Source organism: Erpetoichthys calabaricus, chromosome 7 (genome assembly GCF_900747795.2).
Source record: "Erpetoichthys calabaricus chromosome 7, fErpCal1.3, whole genome shotgun sequence".
NCBI lineage: Eukaryota > Metazoa > Chordata > Cladistia > Polypteriformes > Polypteridae > Erpetoichthys > Erpetoichthys calabaricus.
Window position 1 is genome coordinate 168,735,512 of NC_041400.2, and position 12,576 is coordinate 168,748,087.

The 12,576-nt window shown below is 34.1% G+C and overlaps 1 protein-coding gene across 1 annotated transcript in view; it reads left to right on the top strand.

The window, feature by feature from the left end:
• The window catches only part of iqgap2 (IQ motif containing GTPase activating protein 2), a 234,051-nt gene that overhangs the window by 156,469 nt on the left and 65,006 nt on the right, over positions 1–12,576 (top strand). The window contains exons 17-24 of the mRNA XM_028805697.2: positions 664–831; positions 2,203–2,345; positions 3,092–3,262; positions 5,370–5,453; positions 7,393–7,464; positions 9,966–10,035; positions 10,709–10,917; positions 11,025–11,174. Of these exons, the coding sequence (XP_028661530.2) occupies positions 664–831; positions 2,203–2,345; positions 3,092–3,262; positions 5,370–5,453; positions 7,393–7,464; positions 9,966–10,035; positions 10,709–10,917; positions 11,025–11,174 (1,067 nt within the window). The remainder of the gene's footprint in view (positions 1–663; positions 832–2,202; positions 2,346–3,091; positions 3,263–5,369; positions 5,454–7,392; positions 7,465–9,965; positions 10,036–10,708; positions 10,918–11,024; positions 11,175–12,576) is intronic.

Consider the following 12,576-nt stretch of genomic DNA (forward strand, 5'->3'; position numbering starts at 1 on the left):
CTATTCAGTAATATGGTATTAAAATACATTAAAAGCATGGACAATTTAAAATTATTGCAATAATTTATATTACAACCTCACAGCATGCATATAAATAGCCATTTTAACACTGGTACATAAAGAACACCGAGCAAGTACTTGTGAAATAAGTGTCACGAGTAGTTAAGGGTTAATTAAAATTTGAACGATTTCTTTTATCCCTATCCACACATTTCACATACTCAGAAATTCCAATTTATTTGAATCACCTGTTCAAATTTGATTTATACTATCCATTAGACTTGTAAAAATATGACTTTAGCTGATCAGTTCTTAATTTTGAATTAGTTGTAAAAATCAATGTTAGTAGAGTGAATATCCTGGGTGAAAAAGGTTATATTTCTGGCATTGAATCTGGAATTGGTTGACTTTACCATGGTGGCAGTTCCATGTCTACCTCTGAACATTTAGATGTACATTAGATACATTAAACATTTTGCTGCACTGAGATCTTCATATTATGTGATATTTGATGATGCACTTTTTCTGTTCTACAGCATTTCAACAACACATGGAACTTTAAACACACTCTGGCTTTAAATGTTTTAAAACTAGTAATGTGTTTGAAAATGTTTAATGTGCAATGATATATTTCTCTATACACTGATTTGTCATTTTATACAGTGGCTGCTGCAATAGCAAGAATAAATGTTATCATTGACACACAAGACTCCCATGAAACACTCAATGCATTACAGGACTCTGATGCAAGACTGAGGGGGGTTGTTGTGGAATGTGCTGATGTATATTTCAAACACCTTTCAGAAAAAAAAAGAGACAAGTCCAGAGAAGGTAAGAATAATGTTCTTTATAGTACATTAACAGTTCTAAATATTTGCACATCTAGAAAAAATATTTTGTAGAAATGTACGGTAGCATTGCAGTCTCTATTTGAATTTTTGTTTTGTCTTTTGCTTTTCATTGGCCAAGCCCATTCTTTAAAAATAAATAAATAAATAAAGTATATATGTTGTAACAGAAAGAGAGGACAATGATAAAGATTTGGGGTGCCATGCCGGCTACCCAATATAATTGGATACAGCAAACTGAAAAAAGAAAAAAAAAAGTTACTGTGGAGTCATCTCTGCAGACATGAGTTCAAAACAGAACTGTCCCAAGATGGCGGATCTTCCTTTTTTGGGTCCCTCTGATAGGAAGAGGCAGGTCCAAGTGGATGGGCACCAGAAGAGACATCAAAGGCGTTCTAGCCGACAATCAACCAATCTGCAGAGGGAGGAAGAGAGAAAGGCATTAGGACACACTGCTATCCCCGGAGCAGCAGTAGAATTGCACTTAAAAGGTTTTGTCTTGGGTGCCACTTTCTTCATGTCGTCATCTGTCTTGAATCGACGACCACTCGGATGTTTTTTAGTGGTCCAAAAAGGTGGAAATGACACTGTGCCAAATCTGGTGAATAAGGAGGATGTGGCAATACCTAAAACTTCAGTTTCTCCAGACAAGCCTTGGTGTTCTTAGCAGTGTGTGGCTGGGGATTGTCTTGCAGCAAAAGGACTCCTTGAGAGAGCAGTCCCCAACACTTGGATCGAATAGCAGGCTTCACATTGGTCTCCAGCAAGTCACAGTAACTTGCATTAGTGACTGTAGTACCCCTAGGCTTGCAATGTTCGACAATAACTTGGGTGTACCAGTGGTTGCAAGGACAAGACAAAATCTTTTATTCTTCTGGAATGCAGGCACTTCCAGGCAGGTGGTGCAAGTGCATTGAGAAGGGTGGAGACTACATGGAGAAAAGACATTATCAGTTTTTTGTTAATGTTCATTCCATTTTCTAATAAATTCCATTTTCTAACTTTAGCTTGACTCCCCCTCGTATTTTAATTTACTTCTTTGTCAGTCAGTCTGCCAGTATTTATTATATGAAGTACTATTAATAGCTTGCACCAAGCAAAGTAGATTTATTTTCATAGAACTATTTTTTTGCAATATTACATTTATCCTCATATTAATATTCAAAAAATACATGTTTTTCCCGTGCTAAAAAATACTGAAAAAGAACATTAAAGAGACAACATAGCTGAAATGTTGCATCACTACCTTCCTTTCAGTTTTTTTTAATCTTTCAAATGCTTTCCTAAAATGTTTTTGTACTTTTTGTATAACATTGTCCATAATCTGTTTTCATTTGTTTTGTCATCTTGACAGGATTACATCAAAGCAAATGGGTGAAACACAAAATTAATGATAAATTCTTTTATTATTATAATTTGGAAAATGGTAATGGAACTTGGGACATGCCAGAGGGTGTTATACTAGATGAATCTCAGCTAAACAAGGAAGAAATACAGGTATATGTCATCTCTACAACACAACAAGTCTTATAGTGTGAATTTTCATATTAAAATCTGTATTTATTTTTTTTATATATATATATATATATATATATATATATATATATATATATATATATCATATCTAATACTGATACAATTTTGAAAGAATGTCTTTCTCTGTGTATGTATATATGTATGTATGAATGGAAGAGAAGGTCTGTGATACTGTTTGCATATTTGCAGCTGGAGATCCACAAAAGGAGAAAAAAGAATTGCGTATCATAAAGTAGTTTTTATTCCTGAGCTTTCAACCCCTGCCAGGGAGTCTTCATCAGAGGATAATGCTTAGACTTACAAGAATCAAAGGCAATATATAGCAAAAACTTACGTGGAGGGTGGGGGAGGTGGCTAAGTCAGTGTGATCGGGGGGGGGGGGGGGGGTATTGGGTGTACAGTTCATTTATTATGAACATGTTCTTCTTAAGTTTGCATATGCTGTATTTGTGTCCAAGTGTCTGTTGATGGCATTCTCATTTGATAGCCAAGATTCGGCCAGCTCTCTGGCACTTTTAGTACTGGCCTTAAATTTTACTTGTACATAGTCCCAGTTAAATGTATGTCCTGTTGATTTAGTATGCGTATAGATCAATGATAGCGAGTCCTTTCTTCTGACGGTGTTGCGATGTTCCTGTGTACGTGTTGCAAATATGTATGTATGTATATAAGTTAGCAATTACAGTTTGTTAAATTGTGGTTTACAGAATATCATTGGAAGAATAACAGCAGATTACAATCAAGAGCAACTTTGGCTGTCGCGTGAGAATCTAATTGTTCAGCTTCAAGCTCATAGTCGTGGCTATCTTACAAGAAAGCATTACAGGGAAAGATGTCAGTTCTTAAAGCAACAAGAGCCTTTTGCTGTCAGGCTGCAGGTAAATTTTTTGATTGGTTATATGGTATCTTTTCAGGTTATTTTCTCTGTTGCATATATCACAGGGTGAATTCTCATAAATGTCTGCCTAAAAGTGGAAAACTGAAGCATTAGATAAGTCTGTAATGTGTTAGGTGTACCATCAAGAAATATTACATCATGTATTCATTCAGTAATCCTCTAAAAAAAAAATATTTCATACTAGCTGTCCTATGCGTCTAAGACAGGTTAAAATCTAAGTAATCAATATAGACATAGACTTAAGTGTTAAAACGTTTGCCTTGCACCATGCAATGCAGATGTCTTTGTTGTATGTCAATTGGTATGGGATTCATAAAAGCAGTGATAATGTATGTGATGTGCCATCTATTGGAATGACAAATGCATTTTATTACTAAAAATGTTTGTGACATGCCATCTTTGGAATGATAGAAACACAGCGGCTACACGGACACATAGACAGACACTTATCCTTTTATTAAAGTGAATAATCATCACACGAGAGTACATAATATAACATCTTTGCTGTCAGTGAAGTTTATTCTTCATACTGTATTAAATTAAGCATGGACTGTATTATTTTTATAAGCATCAGTTTAACAATTAGACTGTTGGGCTCACAACACCTGCAGTGTACACTTGAGAAAGAGTGATAAATGTTAGATGTTTTCTGCTTTGTTCTTTAAAGAAAAAAAAACTTGTCAATTATACTGATTAAATGTTAAACTAAAGCATGTTCATGTGAAAATATACATTTAATCATTTTCTTTTCGGATTTTTTCTAGGAAAACCTAATACCTAAACATATCGGCAATATCAGTACAATATGTTTCAGTAATCTGTCATCTTTTCTGCCCACATAGCAATATCATTACAAGACTAAAAAAAAAACGATATCAGTCTGGCCCTACTTGTGACCTTTATTGTGATTTCAATGAAAGTAGAGGTTTTTGAGTGAATGAAAGAGTTGTCATGTGGTGATAAGTTGCCTAAAAACAGAATGGAGCACACTTTCCATTGGACGCTCCCAGATAAGCTTTTAACCTCATGCAACTCTGGACTGGACCTAAATGGATCCAGAAAACAGATGTGTGGATTAAAATGTCAATGATTATAACCTGTCATTGAAAAAGTATTGAAGTCAGTTGTAATTGCGACAGTAACAGTATGTAAAAACAAAAGAGAAGCCTCATTTATGCCCAAGATGAAAAACGTTTGTTTTAACTATGTGTTTACATAGATTGTTGTAGACACAGAACACATATCAAATTATTTCCCCCTTACAATTCTGGGTAGCTCAGTCCCAGATGATCAATAAAGGCAGGAACTGGGAGAACTTCTTGCCCATTCTGAGGCGGTGGGGGGATGGTTTAGCAGGCTGCTTGAGCTTATTGACACATTTACAAGACAAAAGAGGCTGACGGAGAGATGCGAAGGGATTTAAGGTGGGCTGGATTTACAAGTTTTTTCGTAGGCTCTGGTAATTCTACTGTTAATCAATGGGGTGGACAAACAAGAGCAACCTGATGTCAGCTGATTTGAACTTTTTCTACACAGCATCACTACTACACTCCACCCATCCACAGTACAAATCTCATCCTTGTCACCAAGTGAATTCCTGTGGACTCACACCACAAAGCATTTCAATTCAAAGATTTGTACTGTGGTCAATTTCTGGTGGTCAGCTGCAAACCTGCAGCGTCTGGCTTAGAAATTAATCTTCTCGTAGCGAGAGTTTCTAAATACTGCACTTCTTAACGACGTCAGCTAACCTGTCTTTTAGCCCACATCTTTTCTATGTAGTATCATCACTATACAGTCACATTGAACGCTTTGCTATTAACATATAAACTGACTACATATAGGAAGTAGCTAGAACTAAACATCTGTTTTGGTCTGTTAGACTGTTTTTAAGATTTTTTTTCCCCCAATTCGTCAAAAGGTGTTTTCAGATTTTAACAACATATTCACTGTGCCTGTCACAACCAGCAGATTGGCTCAACATATAGTTTTGTCCTTTATTTTAGTGAGGTTATTTTGACAGCTTGGCAAAAGATACAGGGTATTTTGCTTACTTAAAAATTTTAGTGATTTTTATTTTTTCACAGGCTTCCTGGAAAGGTTATAAACAGCGGAAAACCTATACAGAGAGGCTTAAATTACTGCAAGATAACACAGCAGCTATAGTTAAGGTAAATACATGCACATTTTGTTGAAATAACAAATAATATTTTTTTCCACTTCCAAAGATTAGAGGTTCTGTGATGTTTGGTATATTATAGGGTATATTTTTTCGTATATTAACTGGTTTGTTGGCCTAAATGGCCTAAAATATTTAAGGTAATAAAAATACATATTCATGGGTTTAAGTACATTTTAAAAGCTAGATTTTTTTTTGGTCATAGTTAACAATTGTGACAGAGATGTCTCTCGGCTGAAATAAAAAAGACTGTAGATGGTGATGTGGGAACAGCATAGACAGCCAGAGTGTGAGAGTTGAATGGAAGTAAATTTTGTGAGTGAGATATGGCTGATGAAAGTAGAATGAAGCAAAACTGGTAAGAACAGAGATGAGAGTGATAGATGAAAGGGTAAATGTAATGATATTAGAGGAAAACAAATAGCAGATTAGGAAAAAAAAAACTTGCTGTGGAGGTTATCGGTGGTGTGGTGAGGAGAAAGAAACTCTGTTGATTTGCAAATGTGGAGCAGAAGGCAGGGGATGATTAATTGACAAGGTGAGCTAAGATGGAACACTTTTTGTTTTATTGACTCTCATTTGTTACTTTAATTATTCAAGAGATTTTTATTTAGTTTGTTTTTCAGCAATCAACGTTTTGTCGAATTTTACTAGTTGTATTTTTCCCCACCAGAAATGTCCACAGGGGCGCAGTTTTACAAGTCTAAAAAGTTTTCTTTGTATGTATTAAGTTGACAGGTAAAACATGAATGATATACAATTTGACAACTACAATTTTACTATCTGTGACAGAACTTTTAGTTTTCTCCTGATAATAAAACAGTTTGAGGCTTTCAGTAAATACAAGAATAAAAATGGTAGTGTTCTTGATTTTTTTTTTCATTGTTACTTTAATGTGCAGCATGTTTAAACAAATGGTTATTTAATTTCAAAAATGTTTTCATTTTTATTTTTGAGGTTCCCTTTGTGAGCAATACACCACTGCACACATATACTCTTGTGTTACATTTGTGGATGCCGATTATGTCCTCTACCCATTTTGAAACTTTGAAGGTGCTCTTTTTCCCTTCCAGGAAATACTTCAGTTATTTAGTGCATTTCTACAAGCAAATTATTTGCATTAAATACTGAACATGTGTATTAGGAACAAGACATGTAGGAATGAACATATTTTCTAGTCAAGAGACAATATTTAGCCTACGATATATTTCATATTGTGATTCCGGCTTCACAATGCAATATTCACACCATATGAAATTTTCATTAAAAATGTACTAAACATACATTGAGTATATTTTAAACTTGTACGGTTTACCTGACAACTATATTGGCTTGAAAAATGGACATACTTGGTAAGTTTTTAAGCTTTTTCTCTATGCTCCATATACTACAATGTAAAGCATCAATACGGGTAAGATGTATTTTTTTAAATTTATAGAAGGGCTTAAATTTAGAATGCAATTTTGCATGGCAAAGGCATATATACCATGTTTGTGAAGAAATAGCTTAAAAAATACCAAACTTATTCCTTAAGCCTGAATGTCTAAAAATAAAAATAACATTGTACACTTAAAATTTGTTTTCATTATTATCAGCTTATTCATAACACAAATAACTGTGCCCTCTGCATATGCTGAAGTGTCCTTACTTCATAGTCTACATCAGTATATTTTTTTGGCCATTATATATGTTTATGGATAAAAAAATAATAAAAATAAAGGTTAAAAAAGACAGTAAAATTTCACTCATGTATCAGTACATGTATTAAGTTAGCTTGAGCAGAAATTCAAATGCTCCTTGGTTAAATGAGTAAATTGGTTTCATAATTCATTAAAAAGTAGGTAATTTAAATTGTGCAAGAAGTACTGTTGAATATGTATATTTATGTAGTGAAAACTTAAGGTGTTACTAAAGTATGATGATTTTGATAGATTCAAGCGTGGCTGAAAATGTGGAGAGCGAGAAGAAAATATCGTCAAAGGTTGCAGTATTTTAAAGAGCATGTAAGTATTATACTTTAATATGTTACTTAAATAAATTATTTTTCCACCTGATGTAGCATTTAAAGATTTGTGTTAAACTACAGCATTGCTCTCTTCTTACCAATAAAAAAGAATCCACTGCATTAATTTTTTTGTACTTGTCAGTCATTTTCCAATAGTAGAAATCAGTTTGGTTTAATTATTTTTCAACTTTTAGATAAAACCTCTATAAAGGATAGTCTGAAGCTGTTTTGGTGTGTATATAAAATCCAACGTATGTCTGTCCGCTTTTCATGAGAGAACTACTTAACGGGTTTAGATTGGCTTTTTTCTATAATTTGCTTGAACATTCTGGTTGATTTTGTGACCTCTTTCATCGCGTTAAGTATCATAGTTTGCTTGCGGTACTGATTTATTTGCACAAATCCGAGAGAGACGCAGCAGACTGAGGGGGGTAGGCGGGGCGCTCCTCACTCACGCACCAGCCTCATGGCGTATCTTACATCCACTTAGCTAGCGAACGAGAGAACTACTTAACAGATTTAGATCGGGCTTTTTTTTTTTTAGAATTTGCTTGAACATTCCTGTAGATGTTTCACTACTACATGGGCAGAGCCGAGGGGGAAGGCTAGTATATATACCCTTAGCCATTTTTGTGTTTTTGGTAAACAAACAGCACAATATGATCAGAAGGTTGAAATGAGGTCCTTAGTGTGCATAGTGGATAAATAACATCAAACAACGCCGAAAAATTCAAAAGACAAACAGAGGTTATTAAACTTTTATTTATGTAGGTTGGTTGTTCTGTGTAGCATATTCAGTCTTTCATTCTGACTATGATACTTGTGTATTTCCTGTTTAAAACTATGATTTATATATATCACAAACTGATTTACAAATCAGTTAAAAATATTACCAAAGAAAGAGAGTAGCCCATTAAAGTGAAATGGAGCACAATGAATACAGACCCAAAAAAATATTCAAAAATTGTTGTACATGTTCTAAAAGTGCCCTTAAGTTATCAATGACTAATTTTAATTGTACTAGAGGATAGGTGCGTCTATCTGCTAAAATAGAAAGAACTTGGACAGTTCTAGAGTAGGGGTTAAAAAATACTCAAATCAGAATTTGCTAACAACTGAAACCTTGCTATCAGAATACTGTATGTATTAATACCTGCATGCTACCTTCTAAGCATTAATTTTACTCTCTAAGTTATTAGAGGTGTAATGAACACTATAATCATTAGATTCTTCTGTGTGATTGGCTTATTTCAGAGTATGTAAAGTCCATATTTGTCTTTTCTGTTACATTTAATTAAACCACTGGCTGCAGTTTAATAAATACTTTTTGTTATTTTGTTGAACTTCACTGCCCTATCTATGAATGTTTCTGTCCTTAATAAAACTGAAAACCTGGTTTAAGCTTGTGTTTCTGTCTGAAAGAATTACTTAGAAAGTTTAGTACACTTCTTGCTTTTGGAAGTTTTTAACCAAAGGTATGTGGAAAACAACTAAGGGGACAATTATAACATTTTATACTAGAAATAACGTAAATGGAAGAAAACTTCTACATCTAAGATTAAATCATCATGATGGATACTTTAACAAAGTCCCAAGAACAGAACAAGTATGAATAAAGCCACAAGTACAAATAAAGCCACTTATGTTGTATTAGTAATTACAAAGGCAATGGGATAGTTTAAAGCTAATTTGCTTAAGTAAGTGATCTTTGTGGAAAGCTGTACGTAATATGTATGGAACAGGTATATATACAGTATGTTACGGCCAAAGCGGGAAGTGTCCGGCCAAAATCAGGAAATGGCCAATGTGTCTTTAAATTGACCGGCCAATGTCTGATCTTTTCCTCAATTTCAGGATTTGGCCAGCCAGTTTGCAAAATGGGGCGATCGGCCAAAGTCAGAAGAAAAAAGGCATGAGCAGCGATTTGTTGCGCACTTAGTAGTGCAATTGCATTGAGTGTAGCCTTGGCGGCTTTTGTTCAGAAAGCGGACGCCACTTGGTTGTTTCACAATAATTAAGATTAGGTATATAAGTAGGTTTCACATTTCTGTTATCATTTTAGCACTAAAATAGTGACTTAACATCAGGGACCTATTTCATTGACCTTAAGGTTAGTGTTTGGGCGAGGGGAAGACGTTCAGAAAGCGGACGCTACTTGAGACAAAGACCCGCCTTGAGCAGTTTCTTGTGCAGAATGGAAAACTCACGTCTGAATCTGCATCTGAAAGTTTTTAAGCATCTTCGCACCTTGAGCGGACAGTCTTACATCAGCGCATTGAATTTTGGCCAGGGAGTTCTCGCCACTTTGCGGAATGGCCAGCCAGAGTAGCATATACGCTGGTCAGTAATTCAGACTTTGGCCACACCTCGCGGCCAAAATGCCGTAACAGCCGGCCAATTCGGGAACTGGCTGAACTTCGGGTTTACTAAGCCACGGTCTACTGCATTTATTTTTTTTATGTAATCGGTCTTGACACATTTAAATGCTATTAATTACAGGAAAAAGAAATTATCAAAATGCAAGCCTTTTTAAGAGCAAATAAAGCCCGTGTTGACTACAGAACATTGAGTAAGTAATATTCTTTTCTTTACTGTTTTGTGTAAGGTTGGTTTGGTATTATGTATTGCTGTTCTTTTTTAAAGATCTTTTGTAACAAGTCACATAACTGTTTTAGATGTTTTTTACTAATGAAATCTGCCAAGTTTTTACAATTTTTGTGAACTATAGTCTGAAATCATTTAATAGCTCCCTGTGAAACATTGTTTTCTAGTCACAGTATTTACTAAGTTTTTAAAACTAATTCTGTTTAAAATATTGAGCATCAAAATGAAACTAGAAGCCATGATTCTTAGCTGATTAAGTGATTTTGCAGAAACTTTGGATGTTAATCTGACTTAACATTGCTAATGTCTTAAAGGTATATAGGGGTGCTAGAATGAGTAATTAATGGTGATGCAGTAAATATATTTAACCAGAAATTACCATGTACAGAATGTAGATGGAAAACATATATTTGAAATATATATTTATAATTCAGCATTTCACATGATTAGATATGGTACACATTAATTATGTTTTTGTTTAAGTTTACTTGTAGTTTACTTTTACTTTGTGGTAAGTAACATGAATATAACAAGCCTGTGTATGAATAATCAAGTGCAAAAAATTTCAATTCATAGATTTATAAGGTGTTCATTTACTATAATGTTAAAATTATTAACATATAATTTCTTTACTACAGCTGGAGCAGAGAATCCACCTTTAAATGTTGTGCGCAAGTTTGTTCACCTTTTAGACCAGAGTGATTTGGATTTTCAGGAAGAATTGAATGTCACAAGATTACGGGAAGAGGTAGTCACTAAAATAAGGTCCAATCAGCAGCTAGAAAAGGATCTCAACTTAATGGACATAAAAATTGGCTTGCTGGTGAAAAACAGAATCACTCTTCAAGTAAGCATTTAAAATAATAAACAAAGGGTACTAAAGCACCACTTTTACTGTGACAATTGAACAAATAAATTTCTCAAAATAAATTTTTCTTTTAATCTTTTTAACAGGATGTAGTTTCACATAGCAAGAAACTGAACAAGAAAAGTAAAGGTCAAATGGAGGAGATAGTTACTGGTGATAAGCAGGGAATAAAGGGTTTAAGCAAGGAAAAAAGGAAAAAGCTAGAAGCATATCAGCATTTCTTTTACTTGCTTCAGGTAAGTGCAAAGTGTGAGTGGGTAAGTTAAAAAAAAGTGGGAGAGATCAATTATAGGTAAATTGTTTAGGATAACGGGCTGGTTGAGAACCAATAAAAAAACATTAAAAAAGAAGTTGCTAAAATAATTCAGCCAAGTTATCTGTGGATGTAAAGACTAAAATGTTTCACAGAAATGAAAAATTTCACAATTATCATCATAGCTGTAAAATTTCAGTAAATGGCACAAATTGAAATTCAATTCATTTGAATCAGTAGATTGTTGCTGTGGGTAAAATGCTAAAATCTCAACACATTGACAGTATAGGTTATATAATGGTCTTTTACATACTTTTTTTAATCTCCACTTATACCACCCGTTTAAACCCAGTAAAGTGTGAATGCAGCCTGTATCATTCCATAAAAAATGCAAAAATTGTTTATTATGGCTTCATAAATGTTTTTTACTAGATTGATACAATATTTGTTTCAGTAGCATTCTTGCTCAAAGTATCACTGAATTACAAGAATTTCAGTTGCTTGCTGGCAGAGCTTTGGTATGAAATTTAAATTTCATGAACATATCAACCCTCAATTAGTTTGACTATTGTGGCTTTCTTTACTTATACAGTATCTCACAAAAGTGAGTACACCCCTCACATTTTTGTAAATATTTTATTATCTTTTCATAGGACAACAATGAAGATATAACACTTTGATACAATGTAAAGTATTCAGTGTACAGCTTGCATAACGGTGTAAATTTGCTGTCCCCTCAAAATAATTCAACACACAGCCATTAATGTCTAAACTGCTGGCAACAAAAGTGAGTACACCGTAAGTGAAAAATGTCCAAATTGTGCCCAAAGTATCAGTACTTTGTGTGGCCACTAGTGCTGGGCAGTATGACCAAAATTCTATATCATGGTATTTTTCAAAATTATACCGGTTTCACTGTATTTTTTTCCCATGCATGAGTGGATGTTAACCACATTTTCCATTGCAGTTACTGGCTAAGAATAACCTATTCCACTGTCATGAGAATTGTACATTGTACAAAAAAACATTTTAATGTGCACACAAGTATTAACACGGGTTTGCATGGCCCCATAAAGTGATAATTTTCAAGGGGGTGGCACTAATGAAGAGAAGGAATCACATTGCATGACAGATGCAGTCAAAATATAGAGCCTTTTTATTGAACAAAGTTTGCAAACAACTTAAACTAAAATTTTGAGAACATATTTTCAACCATCCAAAGAGGCATTTAGACTTAGTAAAATATCCAGAGGTGCTTGTCAAAGGTTGTATTGCACTGAACATGTCTTAGAAAAGGAATAAATAGTACCTTAAGTTCTTGTCTATAAGCCGCGGCTTATCTAAGGAAAAAAGTTGTGAAAATGAAAAAATAGAATATTGGTTTA